General features: G+C 55.0%; 1 protein-coding gene across 2 annotated transcripts in view; it reads right to left on the reverse strand.

The window, feature by feature from the left end:
• Positions 1–9,425: 9,425 nt before the first annotated feature.
• GRK5 (G protein-coupled receptor kinase 5) overlaps positions 9,426–24,483 on the reverse strand; it is a 207,799-nt gene continuing 192,741 nt past the window's right edge. For both annotated transcript variants that reach the window (XM_036123835.2, XM_036123833.2), the window contains 6 exons: positions 23,338–23,427; positions 21,868–22,076; positions 17,642–17,779; positions 16,735–16,872; positions 16,071–16,202; positions 9,426–13,931 (listed from right to left, as the gene is read on the reverse strand). In XM_036123835.2, the coding sequence (XP_035979728.1) occupies positions 13,833–13,931; positions 16,071–16,202; positions 16,735–16,872; positions 17,642–17,779; positions 21,868–22,076; positions 23,338–23,427 (806 nt within the window). In that variant the 3' untranslated portion in view covers positions 9,426–13,832. The remainder of the gene's footprint in view (positions 13,932–16,070; positions 16,203–16,734; positions 16,873–17,641; positions 17,780–21,867; positions 22,077–23,337; positions 23,428–24,483) is intronic.

The raw sequence follows: 24,483 nt of genomic DNA on the forward strand, positions 1-24,483 counted from the left end.
TGTGTTCGTATGCCCTACCCAAAATTTCCACACTGGTTCCCCTGCAAAATGCCCATACTTCCTCCCTCCTTTAGTTTACATTTTCCTACACGTTAAATAAAAACTTTGAATTTTGTAATAATTATAGATTCAGAGCAAGTGGTAAAGACAGTATAGAGGGGTCTCTCGCAGCCTTTACTCAGTTTCCCCCAACGGCTGCAACTCACGTCATGACAGTACATCGGCAAAGCTAGGAAATGGACATTGGTCCAATGAGTGTGTATAGTTTTTTTTTTTTTTAAAGATTTTATTTATTTATTTGAGAGAGAGTATGAGAGAGAGAGAGAGCACAAGAGGGGGAGAGCGGGAAAGGGAGAAGCAGACTCCCCACTGAGCAGGGAGCCCGATTCGGGACTCGATCCCGGGACTCCAGGATCATGACCTGAGCCAAAGGCAGTCGCTTAACCAACTGAGCCACCCAGGCGCCCGCGTGTGTATAGTTTTATGCCATTTTTATTTGTGTGTAGATTTGTGTAACCACCACTGCTACCAAGATACAGAACTATTCTATCATCACAAAGATCTCTCTCATGCTACAGTCACCCCCCACACCGCCAAAGCTCTAGAAACTTCTTACCTGTCCCTCATCTCTATAATTTGAGAATGAGGTCCATCCAGGTTGTGAGTCTCAATACTCCCCTTTTTTTTGCTGAGCAGTATTCCACGATTTTGGACATACGACAATTTAACCATTCACTTATCAAAGGACATCGGTTCCCCTGCTTTATTGTTTTCTCCTGAGCATTTTTGACAAACAGACTTTGTATTTATTTCTGTGTCTTACTGAGTTTCCATACCCCGTCTGGAAGGTCAGCCCCATTAATGCTGGGACTTTTGCCTTTTTTGTTCATTGTCACAGCTCTAGGGCCAGCAACCGGGCCCGGCCTGCAGGAGGAACTCAGTGAACGTTTGCAGAGGGAATGTTGCATGGGTTTTACAGAGGAAGAGATTGAGATGTAGGGACCGTAAGTGACCTGCCCAATGTCCTGGAGCCAGTGGGTTGCAGGGCTGGGTCTCACACCAGCTCCCTTGGTTCAGAGCTCCAGGCTCAGCCCCATGCCAGGCCCTGCTCCATATTCTCTCTGGCCAAGCATGGGCAAAGTGTTTCCCATCTCTGTGTTTCCCTTGGCTTAAAGGACACCAGCAGGGGTTTTCAAATGGAACTTTACTGACGACCCACAAAGCCAAAGGGAAATAAACAAGGGAAACGTGATGACTTATAAAGTGTTGAACATGTGAAACAGATTCTTTCTTTCTTTTTTAAGGCGTGTGAAGATTGAATGAGATAAAGCATAGAAAACGCTTCGGATAGTGCCTGGGACATAATGTATACTGAATAAATGCTACTCTTTTCCTTCCCTTGCTCCTCATTTCCTAAGTTCCTGGAAGAGCGTTAAGTGCTATTGGGGCAAAAGAGTATAAAAGGCAATTCATACCCTTAAGGAATTTGTAATCTAACTGGGAAGACAAGGAGGTAAAAGGCTTGGTATAGAGTGAAGCACAACAAGAGTGTAAGACACTATTAGTATAAGGAATATATTAATATCAATGACTACATTTGTTTCCTATTTCTGCTGTAACAAATTATCACAAACTTAGGAGCTTAAAACAACACACATTTATGATCTCTCATCCCGGAGGGCAGAAGCCGAGAGCAGGATGGCAGGGCGGTCAGGTGGGGAAGGTGGGGAAGGTCAGTTGGAAGCTGCTCTGGGACCTATACTGGCCTAGAGTACATTGATAAAGTATTTTTTAAATAATAATAGGAATGAAAACCATAAAGGAAAATAAGCTTCATATCAGGAGACCCCACAGGACTCCGGGGCTTCGTCCGGGCTACTCCGTTCACATCTACCCTCCTGGCTCCCAGCTAGCGGGTCGGAAGCATGGGGGGGACGGGAGGCCCTTGACGGCAAAGCAACACTGGGGAACTTGTCAGGGTGAATGAAGTGTCCTGTATCTTGACTGTATACGTTTGTTAAAACTCACTGCATTGTACACTTACAATTGCTGAGTTTCATTGTATGTGATTATGCGATAATCAAGCCCATGAAAAGCATCCCTGGGAGGGCTTGTTCAACAGCCTGACGCTGAAGCCCTTGCTGCCCTCTCTGGTCCACGCTGAAGTTTTGGGTAGGGCTCAGCAGCACCGGAGGCCTCTCCCTTTGGCTCTGTAAACAGTTCTCCTCCTCCTATCTCCTGTATCACCGTGTGATGGACTTCTAGGGCTCTGGAATGCACCCAAATCCCCAGGTGTTTAGGGAAAGGAACTGGTCCAATGTGAGCCCAAGACACCAGAAGCTTCTCCCACAGGGAGTTGTGCAAAGATGACCAGAGATTTTCAGATAGAACCTGCTGGGCTATTTCGGCAGGCAACTAGCAGCCATCAGGAGCCTTGAGACCAGGAGGCCCAACCCAGGGGTCCCTAAGGGGCCCAGGGAGCTGCCTCTGCCAGGGGACTGAGAGGGCGGGGGCCCAGGGAGCTGGAGCGCGCCAGCCAGGGGCAGTCTGACCGCACCCAGGGCCCGGTGAGCCGGCCCTGCTGATGTCCCCTAGCGTGCTCCCCGCCGGGGCAGTCGGGTGTAAAGGCCGGTGCTGGCACCACAGAGGTTAGAGATGGCCTATGGGACGGCGGCTCTGCCATCCCCCTACGTCATTCCTGGATCCCAGCACTGCACTCGGGTTACTGTGCACAGGCCGATCCTCACGCAAGCTTAGAGGCTTGAAACAATACACACTTGGTTCTGGAGATCAGAAGCTGGCGTGGCTGTCGCTGGGCTAGAAGCAAGGTGTCGGCCTGGTTATGTTCCTTCTGGGGATCCTAGAGGAGAATCTGTTTTCGGGCCTCTTCTAGCTTCTCAAGGCCGCCTGCATTCCTCGGCTTGGGGCCCCCGCCTCCGTCTCCGAGGCCAGCGATGGCCAGTCAAGGTTTCCTCACATCCCTCTGACACGGACTGTTCTGCCTCCTCTTCCGCTTTTTTTTAAAGATTTATTTATTTGAGAGAAAGAGAAAGCGCTGCGCGTTGGGGGGTGGGGACAGGGCAGAGGGACAGAGAAGCTCACGCAGACCCCCCGCTGAGCACAGAGCCCATGACCCTGAGATTCAGAACAGCCTCCCTATTTTAAGGTTAGCTGATCGGCAACCTGAATTCCACCTGGCCACACGACACAACATATGTAGGTCCCAGGGTCACTGTTCTGCCTGTCACGCTCCCTCAAGGAGCTCACGCTCTAATGGGCGAGAGAGGCTTATCAACAGCTCAGCTCAGCACCGCGAGGGTAAGAGCACGTGGGGAGGGCAGCCGACCCAGGCAGGCAAGGTACCGCTCCCCAGAGAAGGGTGGCCGACTGAGGACCCGAATGACAAGCAGGAGTCAGTCAGAAGGGCGGTGCACGCAGGGGCACAGCATGTGCAAAGGCCGGGAAGTGAGTGGCGAGAGGCGGTAATGGGGGGCTGCAGAGGGTTTTGCACAGGGGGAGACAATGATTAGCTTGCGCTCTGGAATGAGCATGCTGTCTATAACCTTCGGCCCCTCTTGGAAGCTCACCTTCTTGCCGGATACGAAGAAAAAAGCCTGGGGGTGGTCATCCACAGAGCGGCTGCTTCACGCGTGAGACCCCTCCCCGGCTCGCTCGTCCTTGTCTGGGCCCGTGCCCCTCTGCCACGGGCTCTGCCTCTTCTCCCAAACCACCCGAACGCTGCGGAGGGGCCTGGTGCCCAAGGCCCCAGGCTTCAGTCTCCCCTCCTCCCCCACAGGAGGCCCTGCGTCTATAACAGACCCTCCTGAAGGTGGGACACGGAAGGAATTACATCACAGGGTGGGAGGACACAGCTTGAAACTGGACCTAACATACGTGCCCACGACCCAAAGATGCACAGAGTCAGCCCTTCCCAGGGGTTTTCCCAAGGACACACCCCAGGTCCAAGCCTTGTCTCAAGGTTGACCCTTTGCGGGGAGCAGCTCCAGAGCCGACCTACCCCTCCCACCCACTTCCCAAACATTTAGTCACCCAGAAGGTTGGTCTTGTTTTCCAACTGGCTACTTTTGCTCACTCGGGCCGTTCAAGAACTTAGCACCTAGACAGGGTCCTGAGTGTCTCTGAACATTCTCTGTGTGGGGCGGGGCTGGGGGGGGTGCACATCAGCACCACTGCCCCGGTGAGTTTTCACCAAATCCCCTCCATGGAAGCCTCCAGAGCTTCTCCCAGACTTCAGGGGCGTAACTAGTAATGGATCGGTGACCACCCCCCAAGTCCCAGAGTGTGAGCCTCAGAGCCAGGACAACCCGAATCTCCATCCGGAAAGGGGACCTTTTGCAAAGGCAGAATCAGAATCATCTGCTCAGACTCCTTGCTCCTGACTGGGAGTTCACGTAATGATGCCAAGCTGCTCTTCCCCTGGCCCCGCTGGTTACGCGGACTGGCAGAAGCTTGTCTCTACTTAATTAGTTAATTTGCTAGTTAATTCATCTGCAGCATCTTCTCTCCCTCCCATTCTCGCTCTCGGAGACCATCCTCCACTTGGGGGCAAACCCTTGGGGCGGGGGAAATGCTTATTCGTGTCACATAGGGGGAAAAGCCCATTAGAGGGGTAAGTTTTCTGTCTTGGCTGCCTTTTTGAGAATGAATTAGAAGGAGGCACGTTTGGGAAGAGGAAGATCATTTCCCCTCCGCCTGGCGCATCTAGTGGAAGGGGCCCCCCTCCCCCCTCGATCAGACACATCCCACGCCCACCTGTCTTTGAAAAGAGGCATAAATAATCCAATAGAGGAGTTACATGAAATCATAAAAAATGCTTATTTAAACCCACAGAAGGCAGAAAAGGAGGAAAAGAGAAACAAAGAACAAATGGAACAGATAGAAAAGAGCTAATAAGATGGTAGATTTTAATCCACCCATATTTATATTTATTTTTTAAAGCTTTTATTCAAATTCTAGTTAATAGTGTAATATTAGTTTCAGGTGTATGATACATTGATTCAACATATCCATGCAACACCTGGTGCTCATCACAAGTTCCCTCCTTAATCTCCATCACCTGTTTCACCCATTCCCCACCCCCCCACCTCCCCTCTGGTCACCATCAGTGTGTTCTCTATAGTTAAGAGTCTGTTTCTTGGTTTACATCTCTCTTTTCCCTCTTTGTTTATCTGTTTTCTTTCTTAAATTCCACGTATGAGTGAGATCATATGGTATTTGTCTTTCTCTGACTGACTTATTTCACTTAGCGTAATACACTCTAGCTCTATCTATGTGGTTGCAAATGGCAAGACTTCATTCTTTTTATGGCTGAGTAATATTCCGTTGTATGTATACACACACACACACACATCTGCTTTATCCATTCATCAGTGGATGGACATGTGGGCTGTTTCCACAGTTTGGCTGTTGTTGATAATGCTGCTATCACATAGGGGTGCATGTGCCCCTCTGAATTCGTATTTTTGTATCCTTTGGGTAAATACCTAGTAGTGCAATTGCTGTATAATTATTTTAAATGTGATTAGTCCAAACATACCAGTTAAAAGAGAGAGAGAGTGCCTGATTGAATAAAAAAGCAAGACCCAACTCTAGGTGGCCCACAAGAAACGCTCTTTAAATATAAAATAGTTTCCCCAGGCTTGCTGAGTGTATTTTCTCCCAGTAGCTGAAAAATCTATTTGCTTTGAAGACGTCTACTTCCAAGTTTGGGCAAAAGTCAAGTTCAGCTTTTTTCCAGGCTTGGATAAGCTCCATAATATTGGGGGTCTGAGGTTTGGCCTCCCCCCGACCCCAGTGTTATCTTGTGTGTAGTTTACTTTGAAATACGGTATGGTATAAACAGTGGACTAATACATGTGTGGAAATTAACTTCAGCCCACACCTGTGTGTACTTGGTTTACTCAGACCCTCATCAGGAAGCCACGCTCCCAGCGTGGACGTGAGTGCTCCAAATACGGCTGCGCATTCTGCACAAGGGGTCTGACTTAGCAAAAGGAGGTTAGAGATCATGCTCTATGAGGAAATGAGTGACGCTCAGATATGTGGTTGGCTAGAAAGAATAGCAACCCTAATCCTGCTGGGGTTTTGATTAGAACTGCCTGGCATCTATAGTTAAAATGGGGAAATGGAGATCCTTACAGTATGGAGCGTCCCAATTCATGAGCATGGCATATTTGTATCTTTCATTTCTTTCAGCAATAATTTTTTAGTTTTAGCATAGAAGTACTTTACATTTTTTGTTAAGTTTATCCCTAGGTATTTTATGGTTTTTGATGCTGTTTTTAAATTTCTTTTTCTGTTTGTTACTAATATAGAGGTGTATAATTGATTTCTATACATTGACTTTGTGTCCTGAGACCTTGCCGAATTTTTCAGATTTCCTGTGTGCATGTGTTGGTTTTTGTTTTTGTCTTTGTTTTCGCTAGATCCCTCTGGATTTCTTTTGTATCCAATTATGTTATTTCTAAATAGACTGTTTATTTTCTCCCAATCTTTGTCTTTCAAACTCTTTTCCCCTTAATACATTGGTAAGAACCTCTAATATGATGTTAATTAGAAGTCCTTCTTTTTTTCCTGCTTTTAGGGAGAATGTGTTCAGAATTTCACTCCCAAATATGATGTTAGTAACTGTAGAGTTTTTGTCGATGCTTTACCAGGTTAAGGAAATTCCCTTCTATCTTAAATTTTCTGAGAGTTTTTTTCATGAATGAGCGCTTAGGTTTTTTTTTTTCCTCAAGTGCTTTTTCTGCATGTTTTGAGATGATCATATGATTGTTCTTCGTTCTGTTAATGTGTCAAATTACATGGATAGGTTTTTGAATGTTAAACTAAACTTGTATTCCTGACATCAACCCCATCAATTCTTCGACAAATGGGACCTGATGCTTTCACATTATTTATTAGTTTTCAAAATAACCTGTTAGTTCTTTAGACCTTTCTAAATGTGACAATGTTGAATTTTACTTGAGCCCTGTGGTCCTGGAGAACAGAGATGGTTAAAGGAGTCCCACTCACCATTTTGTGTTCTGGGAAAACAGCAAAAAACCACCCTTCCCCTTGCGGACTTAGAGAAACCCCAGGGATGCCCCTCCCCCTACTTGTTTATCTATGACCAGGCCCGACACAGGCCCTCCAAATTCCCATCCTTTGCCTCATAAATGATTAGCTGAACCACCAGTTCCCACTGATCCATCCGAACAAAGTGCTTGCTAACCAAACTTTGGTTCAGTTTCTCTCCTTGCTCCAGGACCCTGAACTCTGGCCCATCTTCAGCCTGAGCCGGCACACAGCCCCTTCTGAGAATAGGTTGGCCTCAGGGTAAGGCATTCTCTTCTAGAAAAATCTGGGCGTGGGGAAGTGGGATGTGAGGAGCCTTGTTTACTCCTCTCCATAAAGCAGACCCCTTTGGGCCTGACCCTTGAGACCTTGCAGATCTGAGGGTCAGAGCGTCCTCTCTCCTGCATTATCTCTACCCACTGCTGCAATAGCTCCTTTCGAATAAAAGCCTCTCCTCGCTGAAGCCAGATTTGTTTTCCATTTGATACTTCCGTGCAAAGTCAAGTCTACAAGACAAGGCACATTCAGCAAAGACTGGTTTTTATATCCATCCCCTCACCCTGTCCCCTGTTGGCCATCTCTCCCTATAGGTAACTATTTTTTTCAGTTTTGGCTTCTCATTTTTTTAAAAGATTTTTTTCATTAGAGAGAGAGAGAGAGAGAGAGAGAGACAGGGAGAGGGAGAAGCAGGCTTCCTGCTGAGCAGGACCCTGGGATCATGACCTGAGCTGAAGGCAGGTGCTTCACCGACCGAGCCACCCAGGCGCCCCTCCTCTCATTTTTAAAAGCAGGCGGCCATGCGATTATATACCGTTGTGTCCTTGCTCCCATTTTTAAAGAACAAAGGCAGCCGATGATACACACCATTTCCCGTTTATAGGTAAGAGCCTCAACCACCTGCACCTCTGCGGTCTCCACCTACAAAGCGGTCCACAGGGAGTTTAATGAGATTGCCAGGAGGGGAAAGCACTTTGTCAATCAGCCATCCTCCAACTTGAGTGCGCATCAGAATCACCCGCAAGCCTGTTACCGGCTCCCACCCCAGAGCTCCTGATTAGATCTGGGGTGGGGGTTGAGAATGCCTATCTCACCAGTCCCTGGGGTGGTGGCCGCTGCTGGTCCAGGCGCTAGACTTTGAGAACCGGTGGTAGGAACGCCCCTCAAGGGCAGTGCAAATGGGAATGTGAATAAGACACATCGACTTCTGAGTACAGCACCTGAAGGGGACAACCATGGGAACGTAGGTCCGGCTTTGACTGCAGACCTTGACCTGATGTTAGGGTGTAGGCCTCTCTTCTCAAAGGGTAGTCCTTGGACAAGCAGCTTCTCCTGGGAGCTTGTTAGAAATGCAGACCCAGACTCAGACCTACTGAGGATCTGCATCTTATCACACCGCCCAGGTGAGTCTGTGCTCCTCGAAGTGTGAGAGGCCCTGCGCTGTGCCCTGTGGTTTTCTGGCCAGTGGTGGCCCATGTCACCGGGATACAAGGTCCAGGAGGGCAGGGGCTTTTTCTGATTTGGTTCTGAGTGCTGTGGATAAAGTAGGAGTTCAACAAACTCCTGGTGACTGAGTAGGGAGGAGAACTCAGCCTCCAGGCACCTGAACGGGCCTCTTTCCCCCTAGGTTGTGCCAGGCCCCTGACCGCTGAGCGAGGCCGGCGTCCAGGTGGTGCCAGGAGTCCTGGCCTGCCGCCCACTGAGTGCCTGTTCCCGAGGCCCTGACTTTCTCTCCTCTTCACGGTCTCACTCCGTGGAGGGCAGTTAGATCCTGATACCCTATGGAAGCCCCTCCCGGAGGGACAGCAGCTTGAAGCCCCTTGGGTGCCCTGGGGATGCCCGCTTTGAACCTTTCCTGGAAATGAATTAGTTGGAGACCATTTTGGTGCCCTCACTTACTAAATCCACAGCTGTCCGGAGTGAGAGGAGGGAAGGGGCCTGAGTGGTTGGAGGAGGTGAGGGAAGGGCGCTGCCTACGTCCGTCTGCCCGGGAAGAGGTCAAAGTTGCCGGGCAGAGGGGTGTAGCGGGTGGGGCGGCAGGTGCTATGGGGCTGGAATTTCTCAGACCGTATGTCGCAGGAGGATGGTGGCTTCTGTCTGCCGGGGAGGCTGGCTCAGGCAGTGGAGGTTTCTGGAAGGGTGGGAGAAGGTCCCCGAGAGAGCCCCCTGCGATGGGACCCCCCGGGTCAGAGGCTCGGAGCACACCTTTTCCCCCAGTGAATGCTCTCTCGTGGTCAGGGGGAAGTCTGGGTGGGCTTGGGGTGGGGCTGAGCCGTAAGGGGTTAAGCAAGACGCTGGGTCGGCAGGTGCTTGCATCTTGGGGGTGACAGCCATGTGCAGACAGAAGGAAATGCTATTTTCATTAAGGAATTTATTTCTCTTAAAAAACAACACCAGTGGTTCCATCTAGATACAGCAGCACAGTGACCTATTAGACGGAACGTACACAGATTCAGAGCAGCAGAACAAAAGCCGTTATCTTCAGGAAGGACCTCCAAAATGGAACTATTTTCTTTCATCATCAATGTGAAAATTTCCCTGAAAAAAAAAAAACAGAAACCTTTGGATACTAGAAGGATTATTATTTTAACACTACCAATAGCCACTAAGCTCTTCGACTTGAGAACATTTGCTTTTGATCTATTACAAAAATGATTTATTGACGGACTGGAGAAAGACATCTAGATTCTTCTTTTAGGAAGCGTCTTTCTGTCCCTGGGGGGAGCTAGCTTTTCAAATGTTTTAACCACTGTCCCCAGCACGAGACCAGCGGAGAACCCCGGCCCGCAGGGAGCAGGCTCTGACCCGCACACTCTGGCCTTCCAAAGGCGACGGGGGAGGGGTCACAGGGGACGAGGCCGCCCTGTCCTGGTCCCTTGTGACAGAAAGAAGTGAGCTCTCTACTGGTCATGACTCAGCTCTGTTGCTTCAACATGCACAGCGAGGTCACACTCGTTCTCTTTCCAAACAGAGGCTGTAAAGTTAGGAGGTCCTGTCTCCGAGGGTGGGGCTAGGAGGACAGGACACCACGCAAGAGGTTGTCCTTGGAAGGTGCAGGTGCTCACGTGGACATGGGAGCATGCAGCAGCCCAAGAGGAGGGCTGATGTCCCCCAAGTGGCACTTCCTCTTCATCTGGGGCAGGTGATCCTGGCTGTCCGCGAGGCTGCTGGTCCCCTTGGCCAGGCCTGGGATGCCAGGTGCAAGGAGGTTGCGGTGCTCCCTCCGAAGTGAGGTCTGGGTCAGGGGCTCACTTGGGAGAGTCAGTGGGAAGCCGATGCCCCAAGCCTTTCAGGGAAGGACGGGGTGTGGAAGAGCGACGAGGAGCTTCGACAGTGGGCAGGGCTTCTTGGGAGGTGTGGAGACCCCGGCTGCTCCGGGGCATGCCCTCCACGTCGTCGGGGCTCGCTGGACTCCCGGGCAGGTGGCCACATCCCGTGGTGGCTTTGACGCCAAGGTGGCGTCCACACGTGTCCCCAGAACTCACCACCATGTGTCGTGGCGGGCTGCCTGTCGAGCGTGCGTAAAACCCAGGTACCCTGCTCTCCACACGGCTTGCCCCTCCAAGACTGAGGTTTGCTAAGAGCAGCGAATTTCAGGGAACAAGCCCTTCTGGGGCCACTGGAAACACAACAATGCTTAGAAACTGTGCAAGTGAGCAGCCCTCAGAAGCGCACGGTTTAAAAAGTGATGTTCCCAGCCTAGAAAGAGTCGGGAATGAGTGATACGGGATGGGGTAGCATTCCCCTGAAGGCAGGGCTCAGGCCTTGGTGATATTGTGGGTGATCTTATGGGAGCTCCCCCACCCCCGAGGGGGCTCGATAAACCTTTGTCAGTCGTGGTGCTCGTGGCAGAGATCACCCCTGTCCCACTGGGGACAGAGCTTGTCTCCTGGAAAGTGGAAGCAGAGAAGTTTCTGCAGGGCCCTGCGTCTCATCTCAAAGGCACAAGGTCAGAGAACATCCGGTGAGGAAAATGTCATGCTTGGAGAAAGAGAGGCCCTTCTGTAAAGAGCTCAAATGTTGGAAAAAAAAAAAATCCATTCACTGACCAAACACACCTCATCCCAGGCAGGGGGATGGGGAGGAAGGTGGGGTTTGTTTTGTTTTTTTTCCCCTAATTTAAAAATATCTTTTAAAAATGCAGCTATAGAAAACAAGTTGGCGGAGAAGCTGGGGGGGTGGGGCAGGACCTTCAGTGACTCGGGGACTGGGGGACTTGGTGGACAGGAGGGCTGATTTTCAGGCATTGTTTTAAATAATGACTTCCCTTCTCTTGCAGGAAACGAAGGGTCAAAAGGAACGGGAGGGAACAGAGAGACGGTGGCTCCGGCCCCCATCCTGGGGGCACTCGGTGGGGACAGGCTGCAAACACGAAGGAAGACTCCAGTCATCTTAGAGGCCCACAGAGGCCTGTGCGTTAGCCTCGTCGGAGCTGCGGGATGCAGAAACACCTGGGGCAGGTGCATGTTGTCCTCCTTGCTCCGTGAGGATTCTGTACTGCGGTCGGCCAGTGTGGGGCTCGGAGGCGTGAGAAGAGAAGGCTTCTCAACACCAGTCATTCGGTAAGCAGGGGGTTGCTGTGAATTGGGCAAAAGGAAGGAGGGAGGGTGGGAGCTTGGGCTGGTGACTGTCCCAGGAAAATGACTGTCCTTTCCATTGAGAAAGGAGGGTCAGCAAGAGCTTGAGGATCTTAAAATACTGGTCAAGGAGCTTTCCACTTCGTTGGCAAAAACGGAGTATGGCTGTTTGCATTTATCTGGTACGCAGCCCCGGAAAGGTGCCAGAAGCAGCCTCGTGAGGCCAGGGCTGGTCTTGAAGAAAATAATACTGCACGTTGGAGGGATCCCAGGGCGGCCCAACTGCTCTGCCATTTGTTTGTCAAGTGACCTAAAACGATCAGTCCCAAAGGCCGCCCCCTCTCCGGCAGTGCGCTCCACTGGCCCAGTCTGACGGAGGAGCACGGACACTGGACGGAGGCGGCCATGCCCACTACCGCTCCTCCGTCCAAGCTCGCGCTCCAAGCGGCCCGGCTCATGGTAATCGTTTTGGGAGAGTCGCGTCCGAAGCCCCGCTGAAGCTAAGGCAGCAGTGCCCTTTCTTGAGGGTGTGTTAGAATGTTCTGGAGAGCTTCTTAAAGATGCAGATTCCTGGGCCCTACTCCCAGAGAATCCATTCCATAGGTTTGGGGCGGGGCCCAGGAATCCGCATTTTGACCGGAGCAGCCTGTAGGTAGCGCTGGACCCACACTGGGAGGAACCCTGGCAACTGCCAGGTGGCTGACACCAGGTCTGAGTGAGGCTGACTCGGTCGCCAGGGACTCAGCCAGGCAGGGGAGCAGGGGTGTCAACCACTCCCCCCGTTCTGGGGCAGGGGGGAGGTGAGGGTGGATTTGCTCCTTGTCACTTTTCAGAGGCAACAGGAGGTGGCCAGGGGCTCAAAGGGCCTGGGAACTGCCCTTGGAAGACCCTGGCCTGGCAAAGCCACCGGGTCCTCCTGGGGGCGACCTGAGCCTGAAGTTTTGAGATGCCCCGTTAGAACATCTTGGTCCCACCTCTCCCAAGAAGTGACAGTGAGTTTGTCTTGAGCTTCCGTGGTATCCCGGCCCTCTCCTTAGCCATGCCATTGCTTGGAGAGCCAACCCCCCCCATGCCACCTGGGCCAGGGTATCTGCGGGGCCTTGTGAAGCTCTCTCCAGACCCTGTGACCCCGTAAACACTTGAGGAACGTGCCTGGAGCCCCTGGGCAAGCCTCCCTCCCCCTCTACGGACTCATTCGGTAGGACTCCACTGACCCCCACTCCCTGAGGCTTCCTCAGGCCACAGGATTTGGGATAGCTGGGGTTCCATGACTATTCCTTATCATCGCGACACATCCCTTAAAAAATAGAGTAAAACAAAAATCCCCAAATGCAAGCCTCTTGAAAACATACAGGCTTTAGCAGTTAGAACCTGCTTAGAAAGAAAGAGGCCCAGCTCTGCGTACCGGCCGCCTTCCAGACAGAAGAGGAGGCCAAGGCCAAAGCAACACGGACACCGTGTGCCTCTAAAGGAAATGCTGGCATTGGCCCTAGGAGGCTCCAGAGACCCCACGGAGGATGTTCTGACCGGGGCTGAGGTCCCAAGTGTGTCTGGAGCACTTAATTCAGGTTGTTACAAGCCAACAGCATGGTGACATCCGTGTGAGGGAAAGGTTACAGAGAGAGATGGATACAACCAATCCTTTAAAGGTGAAATGTGAATCATTTTCTACATTTAATAAAAACATTTTCTCATTTGAGGCTCTGGAAGTCTTGAGTCACATTTTTTTTTTTTTTTTGTAAATCCCCCCCCACCCCGCCCACTCTAAAATGCCTTAAAACACATGGCTTAACAGTGGCTGCACAGAAAATATACACCCTCAAAGTCTGACTTTCATTTAAATACAAATATACAAAATGTAAACTGAGACAATAGAGAAATTTACAAAACTTTTCTTTAAAAATAATAAAGACAAAATTCAGTTCTAGGTATGACGCTATTCAAATACGTGCAAGTTGTCGTATCCAATTGGATTTCTATTGCAATGTTCCACGTCGGCTTGAGGGCCACCTCTGGAGACAGACCTGAGTGGAAATCTCTTTGAGAAACCTGGAGGCTCTGCGTCGAGGAGGCGGCCAGCCTCCTTCCCGGCTCCTGGAGGGCTCCCCCGTCCACAAGTTCTGCTGCTAAGGACAAGGGTCTAGGCTGGTCCCACTGCGGACTTCAAGGCCAGAGCTCCAACTAGCTGCTGCCGGTGGAGTTTGAACTGACATGGTTTGAATTTATGTGGTGGTTAAAATTGGTCTTGGGATTGGGTGAACTCTTGGAATTGTTTTGATGCTGGAGGAGAGAGAGGAGAGAGAGAGAGAGGGGGAGACAGAGTTAGTCCTGGTGGACGTGTAGGGGCCTCTGAATCTGAAAACAGCGCCATGGTCAGGGGCTGCCCATCAGCTCCTCTTGCTTTCTGCTGCCTGGTGCCCTTCTTCCGCTGCAGACCCAGGGCCAGAGGCCACCCCTTGCGGCAGGGGGAGAGCTATGGGATTAAGAGGACCCCAAGGCAGGGAGGGGGCAGCCCCTCCTAGAATATCTATAGGGTTCATTACTGTAGGCCCAGGGTCTGAAATCTGTCGCTTAGCTGAGGGACCTTGAGCAAGTCATTAAATCTCTTGGTTGCCCTGCGTGCCCTGTGGGCCAAGAGCAGCTTCCGTGCTGGGCCGGTGGAGTGTGAAGTGAGGCTGTGTGTAGAGGGCCTGAGCGGGTGCCCGGCCCCAGAACCAGGAGCTGCTTGCTCTTACCGACCTCTCTGTCCCTCAGTCCTCTTGCCGGCCCCGGGCACTGGTCTTGCAGGAGGGCCCACAGAGGCTGGGACGGGTCAGTGCGGTGCCACCCAAGCAGCAGAAAGTGTCGGGGCCAGATGGGAACCCCGGGTCTGTGAGCCTCCACAGCAAGCGCTTGTCCCAGGACCTAAGTACGTGCTAGGGACTCAGCCATGTGGAAGGGGACAGGTCCTTTCTTTGGAGAACTTCAATTTTACTTGGTGGAAGCATTTTAAAATTGTATTTTTATAAGTGTATACAAACAGGAGTCTATTTTGGAACAGGATGTGAAACTCACAGGAAGCTTCCAGATCAAACCCCGAACTTGCCCTCAGTCTGTGTTTTCTCTCCATGTGCCTGATCCATGCTCCCTGCCGTTATCCCCAGATCCTTCGTATGGGTTTACCAGCCGTGTGACCTTTGTGACCTTGACCCTCCCTCAGCCTCAGTTTCCCTATCTGTGAAGTAGGGTAATGGGAGCACATCCTGGGCTCACACTGCACTAGGACTCCCAAAAAGGAGGGATCCTGGTTTGCCTTGCTGGTGCATCTCAAACCCTGAGGAAACAGCCTTGCACACAGTGGGCGCTCGCTACAAACTGGCCGAAGGACTGAACAGTTGAATTAAGGCCCAGGCTTTTGTGGAGATTAAGTAAGAGAAGCCCTCAGAAAGCACTCGGTGCAGAGCTAGGTCCACAGCAGGGCGCCATCCACAGCCACCCCATCCTGTTATCAGGGTGGGGGTGGGGGAGCTGGGAGGCCTGGGGACCAGAGATGCTCCACCTCTCCCTCTTCATCCTCCTGGGGAGAGGGGCAGCTCCTTGGGGATCGGGTGGGGTGGGGGGAATGTAAATAATGGAGCCTCCCAGGCTGTGGGATGGACACACTGGCGCCAAGCCTTCTTCAAGGGAGGCCAGGAGGGGGCGCTATTCTGGCCACCTTGGGCAAGGGGGATGAGGTGAGGGCGTTCCCGCAGGGTGTCCCCTGCGGGGACATTTCTTCCATTGGGCCCACGCCGAACCCTCAATCCAGGGACAGGCTCTGAGGAAGAATGCCTTTTCCCAAGGGGCAAAGTCTCCTGAGGCTGCCAGCTGGAGGTCACAGCATCCACCTTGGGGGGCCCCACCCCAGGAGCCATGGGGTTCTGCAGGGCTCACCGCTCCCACACCTGTTCTGCCTGCTCTTTGTTCCGTGCGATCGCTACCTACAGAACTTGAGTCTTTACAAGGGCCATAAGGGGCAGTTAGTTCTCTGTCGGGGAGACTTCGCCTCCAGAGGACACGGGGCCAGGCCTGGAGACATTTTCGATTGGTACAGTGGGAGGGGGCGCTCCTGGCGCCTGCTGGGTAGAGGCCACGGAGGCTGCTAAATATCCTCCAGTGCACGAGAGCCCCCACGACAGAGAACTCACCGCGAACGTCCACAGGGGCGAGGCCGAGAACCCTTGATGAAGGGCGAGCTTTGGGCCGGCCCTGCCCGATTCCACCCTGCGGATCCCTCACCTGGTGGGCACAGGGGCTCGGGCAGGCTGCTGCGGCCCCTGGTCTCCCACGCCCCCCGCACGCAGGGAGAAGGCTGCAGGTCCGGCCTCGGGGAAGTACCTGGGCCCAGGGCGTCCCGGGGCCAACGCCAGGACAGCCGGGCACAGAGGGGGCGTCCCTCACCTGACGCTTGAAGATTCTCTGAAGCAGCCCTTTCTTCGGCGGTTCTGGAGGGTGACTTCTGTTCAGGTCCGGTGAGAGGGTACCGTTAGGTCCAAACACGTTCAGCTCCTTAAAGCACTCGGTTTCTATCATCTGGAGAAGCCGGGCGAAGGTGGCATGAGGGGCTGTGTTAGTCATCTTGGCTGGACAGGAGTCCCAGTGGCCCCCACTCTGCCCTGAGCCTGCTCCCAATAGATCCTGCACCCACCCCGCATCCTTCAGGGGCCCAGGCCCAGACTGCTCCCCGCCTGCCACGGCCTCTCCCCTGCCGGCCTCCCCCAGCTGCCTCTGCTGAGGAAGGAGGCAGGAGGTATGCTCATCGTCCAGCCGCCAAACCCACACCCCCTCTCCCTCCTCACCCCACCCAAGCCCAGGTCGCCCCACATGCCCTGCGCCCCTCCCCTTGTCAGGGCCCCCTCCCCTGCCCCATCCTGCGGAAGCAGCGCAGGCTTCCCCCAGCTCGGGCCCGTGTTCCTCCTCTCTCCCAGCCAGTCTGCTAGATGACTGTGTCCATCCCACCTCCTATCCCTCTTCTGACCCCCACGCCAACGGCCGACGGAGTCCGGGCCTGTCCCCCCGGCCCAGCAGCCCCCTTCAGGGTGCAGACGGCCACTGCCCTGCTCACCTCGCTCTGCCATGGGATGGGCACGGAGCCCGTGGAGAACTTGGAGTAGAAGTCATCGTCCGTGTGGTCCAGGTTGACGCCTTTCACGGTGGAGAACTGCTCGATGTCCAGCACGTCCTTGCAGTACACGGCGCGGGGCTGTGGGCAGAGCGCTCGGTCACACGGGGCCCGTCCCAGGCCCGGCACCCCCAGCCACAGGTTCTGATGGGGGCGGGGGGGGGGCGCCTTTCTGGGGACCGGTGCTGCTCTCTCTCACAGATCTGCCCAGGGGCTCCTTCCCGCCATCACCCTTATGCCAGCTGCTGGTCACCCCACTCTCCAGGCTGGGGCCGCGATGGGGTGACGGAACACGCCCTCTCTGACCTCACATTCCTCGGCACCTCTGGGGATCCCCGCTCCCACAGAGCCCACAGGATCAGGATGGTGGAAGCGTTTCTAGACATCTCTGTGGGAATGAGGGCGGCCACAGCTGGGGCCTCCGGCCTCCGGCCCATTCCTTCTCCACAGAGAGAAGGAGTGCTGGGGGCCCAGGGCCAGAGAGCCATGCGGCCCAGGGAGGCCCTCCGGGCCCTTCTCACCCCACTGGGCACCAGGCTCTGCAGCCCGACAGGCCTGGGCTGGGCTCCCAGCTGTGGTGCTTAGGAACTCCGGGGACGTCACATACCCCTGTAGGCCTCAGTCTCCTCACCTGCCAAGTGGGGACAGTAGAAGCACCCATGCCTGAGGCTGATGTAAGTGCCTGCCACGGAGCTGGGCCCCAGAACCACGAGCTGTGGCTGTCACAGCGCTAAATACCCGCTACTCTCACTCGCCCACTGGCCCCGTCCTCCCGGAGTTCAAGGACATTCGCTAAGTCAAGGTCGTGAGGGGGTGCACAGGCTCAGCCTGGGCTGGGGAGGCTACTCACGTCTGGAATGAAGGGAGGGTCCAACATCCCGGCTTCTAAGCGCTTGAAATTCATGTTCCTGAAGAAGGGGTGTCTCTTGACCTCCGCGGCCCCCTCCTCCCGGCAGCCCAGTCTCTGCTTTGCATCTTTGGTGAGCAGCTGTGACAAGAGAGCCCCGAGAGGTCATGCCTGGTGGGCCTTTCCTCCTGCTGAAGGCAGGAGACTTGGGGCTTCGGGCACTGTGGCCATGTCCTTTCACAAGTACGCCCGAGTGCGTGTCCCTCCTCCAGCCTCTGCAGTGCCCGTGCCACCCCCAGGCACCCAACGGACACGGGCCCAGCCTGCTCGGGCCTTGCTTCAGGGCGGCCTCGCGCTCACGTCGGGCTCAGATGCCTGGAGCCTGCAGGAGAGCAGGAGTCCCGTCTGCCCTCCCCAAGGCGGCAGGCCCAGCGCAGGCGGCACCGTGCCAGTCTCCTGCTACACGTAAGCCAGAGGGCCGGCACCGTCTCTGCGGGCCTCGCTCATTCGCTTACTCAGCTCCTACGTACTCTGTAGACGTGTACCTGGTTGGCACAAACCACTGTGCCGAGAGGGAGGAGGGGCACCGAGTAGCCTCAGCAAGATCACGTTCGGAGGACCCATCCAGGCAATACACAGGTACGACACCACGGTGACAGAGGCACACAACCTGGCCGCCACCAGGGGGGGCTGCGGGCAGGTGGGGAAGGCATCGGGGCAGGGTCTGCGCTAGCAAGAGAGACCTGCAGGGCAGGCTTGGGGAACACCTGTCTTTGAGTCTGGGGGAGGGAAGAGGATGTGGGGGACGGGTCAGGGTGAAGGGGACGTGCTGGGGAGAGTGCTGGAGGGTCCTGAAGGCCAGGTCAGGAGGATTTTGATCTGGAGGTACTGGGGAGCCACGGATGGTCAGGGTAGGAGTGTCCTCATCAGAACCAAGAGGTGGGAAGGTTCATAGGAGAGGAGGAGGCTGCAGAAGCAGACAGCCAGGCCAGAGGCCTAAAGGTGTGAATGAGGCCGGGAGGCTGGCGGGGGGGGGGGGCGGTCGGGGGGGCTGGGAGGGGGCATGGAGGGGGCATGGAGGGGGCTGAGAGAGGGGCAGGGAGGGGCAGGCTGTGATGCTGGATGACCAGCAGCTGACCACCAGGTGCCAGCCCCTCTCCTGCAGTCTCTCCTGCTTCTCTCTTCCCCGGCCCCGCTGAGCACTGCACCTGGCATGCGGTTGGAATCTCCTGCGTGCTTTGAGACTAAAATCAAGGTGGATGGCCTGCAGCCCAGAGGGAGTCCAGCCCTTTCCCCTCCGATAGCCTGGCGCCCTCTGTGTGCTTTCCTTCCACACGTAGTTGCCGCCAGCAGTGTGGGCTGGAGTTGCGGTGGACAGCCAGTGGGCAAGCGGGCCTCCTGGGGCTCATGGTCTGAGGGGGAGGCTTGCAGGCACCACTCCCCTGCCCCCCATTTCCCCTCAAACAAAGAAATCAAAGGTGGCACCAGGGCAAGCACTAGGTCACAGCCTAGAAAGGACTGAGCCCTGAGAATCGCCGTCAACTGTGGTCCAGTGACCACCCAGGCCGGTTCTGCCCAGCGAGCTGGTGGCTCGGGGCCTCAGCTTCTCCTCGCCAGTGCTTCTGCCTTTCCACAAAGGCTCCAGGAGTCGGCTCTGCTGGGCCAGGCTCCTCCCTGCTCTGAGAAATCCCAAAGAGGCAAGGCTCCTTGGGTAGAAGCTGGACCTCCCAGCTGTAGACCCCAGAGCCTGCGGGGGCCGGCCAGATGGAAGACACAAGCAAGGACGATAAAGGCCGAGTGGGCTGGCTGGGCTGTGCCAGGCTACCCATCAGTTCCTACCAGGGCCCAGGGCTGAAAATCCAGGTTTTTATGTGAAATCTCTCCAACTTTAAATCTTGGCAACGAACCCACCATTCACCTCTTTCTAAAACACCACGCAGGCTGCACATCCACCAACACGCTGCCTGTTTGCAACTTGGACATCGAGTGTACACCGGGAGAAGCAAGAGAAGTGGTGTGAGCTGGGCAAGTGGCGCAGGCAGGGTGGGCTTCCTGGAAGAGAAGGGATGGGCTGGAAGGCCAGTGAGGCTGAGGTGGCTGAAGGGCCAGTGCTGGGACTCAGCAGGGCCCTACAGGAGATGGGGCTGAGGTCTGGGCCTAGGGACTGGACCAGGGGCCAGGGCAGTGACATGCATGAATTTCTGGACATCAGGGGCAGCGGAGAGGGTCTTGTGGCTGCCAAGATGGAATGGGGGAAGGAACTGGCAGCAGGGAGTGGTCTTCTTGGACAGGCAGGGCTCGAGTTTCCGGAGTCTAGAAACAGCCCAATGTGCCCCGAGCCTTCATGGTTTCCTCAGAGTCAGGCCCTGCTGTGTCCTGAGCTGGTGCCTCTTGGAGGGGACAGGGCCTGGCTGCCAGACAGGCTGGGGTGAGGGGTGCCAGGAAGCCCCAGGGCTAGAATCCTAAGACCCCATGGTCATTTGTAAGAAGATGAAGCAAGGCCAGAAGGCTTTGTCAGTTCTTCCAGTGGAGAAAGATGAGGGGACACTGGTTTGACACTTGACACCCAATGGGCCAATGTGGGTCCAGAGCCCCAGGCTCAGCTCGCCGCCTTTCCCTTGGTGGCCACCAGGGGGCAGCAGAGGACCAGTAGGACCCCTGGTCCTACAGCCCCAAAGCCGGGCACCAAGGAGGACGACAGCAACAGCAGGCAGGGAGGGGGCCCTCTCCGCCTCTCTGTCCCCTCTGCATGTCCCATGTCCTGCCAGGGCTGCTCTGCTTCTCTGAGTCCCCGACCCTGACCTGGGACATTTGGAGATGCTCTGACCATGGCTGACGACCTCCCTCTTCTATCCTTCGCCCAGCTTGGTCCCACAGGATAGACTCCGGGTCCACGGCCGTGTGGTTTGGGTGGGTGTTTGCATGTGTACACGCCATCCCTCCTTTAGGGTCCGCCACACACGTAATGGCAGATATATGGTTCCTCTTTTTTGGAAGTGGTCAAATGGTAGCTCTTGCCCCAAATCCTTGTTCCCATGGCTCTGTGACACCAGACCGAAGCGGGTGGGAGAAAGTGGTCAGGCAGCAGGTGGACGGCTCCAGGAGAGGGGCTCCTCAGGGCGGGGAGCTACACCACATGGTTCCCTGGCCACTAACAGGGCAGCCTCCACTTTTCTGGAAGCAGAAGCTTTGCTACTTTAATCAGCTCCTCGGGTCTGCGCTTCTCACACTCCAGCCTCGTGGTTTATGCACATGCACAGGGGGCAGGGAGGGCAGCCTCCAGCCTCAGCCCTGCTCATCTGCTGTGCCCCAGCGACAGGAAGTCTGTGGGCTCCTGGGTCCCCGGTGCTCAGGCCCTCCTGTCCCCTCGTGGCCGGCACTGGAGGGCAGCGGCCAGCGGTGGGGGTACAGCACAGCTGGGCCTGGCACCAGAGGGAGGAGGGCCCCAAGCGGACGCAGGCAGAACTTGGCAGCCTGAGAGCCAGATGAGAATGGGATCTGCCCCCCTCTGGCCAGGGGTGGGCCTACCTGGGCTGAGGGGAAGGGCAGCGGGCCGGGGCGGACTCATTCCCAGCTTCGCTTTTGATGGCTCCCATCACTGCTTCCTCCATCCAGCCTCCCGGCCCCGCAATTTGGCCCTGCCCGCCCAGCCTGTCTAAACGTCACTCCCCACCTGTGCCCTCCCCTGTGGACAATCAAATCCCAGTACTCATAGACTGCTGTCATGTGGGACCTAAGCCAGTGTGACCAGCATTCCATGTAGTGGAAGGAAAACTGTTGTAAGATGTTCAAAGACTGAAAATATCACCACCCCACCACCTGCGCTGCACCTGCTGACCTTAGCCAGGGCCCAGGGACCCAGAGATTGAGGCTGCAGGGGGCCAAGGTCAAGGGTAGGAGAAACCCCAAGATCCCTTTGTGTCTTGGGGAACCAGTTGGGATCACCTCCTTTCTCCTCCACACTGATTTTCCCCACCAAAGCTGGATGGAGGGTGTCTCATGCAGTTCCCCTCTAAGGGGGGACCTACCTCCTTTCCTTTGTCCTGGAGCCTCCCTGCCCCCACCTTGGCTTTCTCCTGGAAGCCCTCGCCGACCACCCCAGTCCACAACAAGGAGTGCTCGCTCCTCTGGCTTGGGGGCTTCCCGACTCCTGCCCTACTGCGCCCCGACCCTGCCCGCTTCAGCCCTTTTGCTGCTCTCGGCGCAGGGCAGGCTCACCAGGAGCTCACCATTTTGCAGATGGACTTGGCCTCCTCGGAGAACTTTTGGGAGTACACCTCCTCCGTCTCCAGGACCCGGCGGTCCACTTCTTCCCGCTTCACCTTTTCTTTGCGGCCCCGGAATGGTGACTGGCCCTCGATCATCTCATAGATGAGGCAGCCCAGACCCCAGTAGTCAGGGCTCAGGCCATATCTCTGGTTGTTCAGGACCTCCGGAGCTGTGGGCAGAGGAGCAGAGCCAGGAGAGGTAAGAGACAGCTGGTGACCGGACAGAGCTGGGGCACGGGGGCCCAGGGCTGAGGCTCACACCGACGGAGCGTCCTGCACCCAGCAGCGATGGTGTTGCTTACAGAAGGCCGGAAGCTTCACGGTAGGGACACGCTTTCCCCTGTTGACTCCTACTCACCAACTGCCATAAACACCACCTCCTCCAGGGCGCCTGCCCTGACTGCTCTCCTCTGTGCTCCTGAAGGGCTCGGACTGTGGCTTCAGAAGCCTGACCACAGTGGATGGAAATGTCTCTCCCACTAGAATCTGAGCTGCCTTATTCACTGCTGTGTCCCAGTAAGGAGTATGACACCTGACACAGAGTAGGTGCTACACACATTTATTTCCAGGAATGAAGGTGTGTCCACCCAAAGGAAAGATGACTTTAAGTTTACCTGGAATTGAAACAGCCTCTCACTATGGCTTCCCTACTATTTTGATAAAATGAATTATAGATTAACCATACAAGTACAAAAAAGATAAGCTTCATGTCATCAGGCAGGTCACCAACATCCACACATGTGCCAGTGAGCATATAACAGAGGCCCTGCAGGTGGATGCGTGCAACGCTCCGTGCAAGAGGAGACGGACACAGGTGTCCACGAAGACACGCAGATCGATCGCTCTATCATCTGTCCATCCATCCATCCATCCATCAGCACTGGCAGGGGGATACACACAGCCACATATATGTAGGTACACACCCGACAGGCTCCCAAATGACATGCAATCTGAAAAGGATCTTCTAGCAGCAGAACAACATACAGAATACTGGGCAAGTGTTGTTGGCACAAGCCTGGCAGAGGACAACATCCCCGGCTCCCAGAGCTTTCCGGAGCCCCCACCTCCTGGGGTGAGTGGGCATATGTGTGTGAGGCACCATGTGCAGGAGGAAGCCTGGGGATGTCCTTGACTGGAGGGGGGATTCCAGAGGACCAGACGGAGCTCCGAGTCTCTTCCCTGCAGCCCTCAGGACGATGGTCCCAGAGTAGGCATGCAGGGTGAGGGGCTGGGGGCAGGGCAGGGAGGCTGGACTCCACTTAGCATCTTGCTTGGTGACAGCAGGTGTTGCACTCCTTTCTGGGCCTTTCCAAGTGACCTCCTTCCTCTCAGAGGCCTCTCCCCAAGACCCCCCACTGCCCACTGCGGCTCTATTGCTGGTCAGAGCGGCACCAAGAGGTGCGCTTGGGGAGGGGCTGCACCCACACTCACCCATGTAGCCGACGGTGCCCACCCGGCCACGGATCAGGTCTCCCTCGGGGATCTTCACGGCCAGACCCAGGTCCGAGATCCGAATGTGGCCTGAGTAGGAAGAGCAGAGTCAGCAGGTCCCCGGGACGGTCGTGTGGACGTGTGCCCCACCCTGGGCAGGGCCACAGACCTGCCGTGTGCCCCTGGGCAAGGCACATAGACTCTCATGTTTTTATCTGTCCGCGAGGAGGGGCATCATCATCAGCCCCCTTGGGGTGACTGCAGACCCTTGGGAGAGTCCAGGTGTCAGAGGACGTGGGTCAATCATTACTTTTCAGGAAGAAAACATAAAGATAGGAAAGGATGCCTGGATTTGGCTGGACAATGGCCAACCTACCTCGTAAAATGCCCTCATGGGCTTTTTTGGAAGGCTGAGATCACCAAGTTTAAAACGCCTTGGCCTCATTCTGGGATTGCTTCATGGGAAAAATGAGAGCTTCTCCTGAAATTTTACAATTTGCTTAAGGGGAAAAATTACAAAGCAACTTGGGAAGCAACTCCCTGTCCTGCCTTGTTGATCTTTGGAGGTTCTTTGTGTTCTCCCTTTGGAGAAACAGAGTGAAGTCATCCAGGCCTTGGGGAGACTGAGAGATGGAACGGAGTCTGGGACTGACCCCCAGAGGCCAAGACAACACAGTGCTGAGAGGTCTGTCTCGCTGTTGTCCGGTTCGACGGCCCACCCGGGCTGGGTCACGGCCACATCTGCCCCCTCTTCCTTGTCAGCGCCTGCCAAGGCCCCATAGCCTGGACCCCGGCGAGGCCCAACGTCAGGAACTGCCCCCCAGGCCAGAGCTGTGTGGATTCCCTGCTTGGCAGCCCCTGATAAAAGTGGGGAGAAGAGAACACGCAGGTTCCAGCCATCGGGCTGCAGACCAGTGGTGGGCACGGTTCCGAGACCAGCAGGGAACAAGAACCCCAGTGGGCACTGGGCTCATCCAAGAGAGGAGGCAGGCCCGGGACCCTCTGCTCACTCCTCCACATGGTAGCACAACACTCAAACCTCCCTCCAGGTCACCAACGACCTGCCTCCCGTTCTCCCTCCCCTCTGCCTGGCACATGCTGGGGGGACCCCTGGTTTCTGGTCTCAGCTCCCCACTGATATTGTTG

Source organism: Halichoerus grypus, chromosome 7 (genome assembly GCF_964656455.1).
Source record: "Halichoerus grypus chromosome 7, mHalGry1.hap1.1, whole genome shotgun sequence".
NCBI classification, from domain to species: Eukaryota; Metazoa; Chordata; class Mammalia; order Carnivora; family Phocidae; genus Halichoerus; species Halichoerus grypus.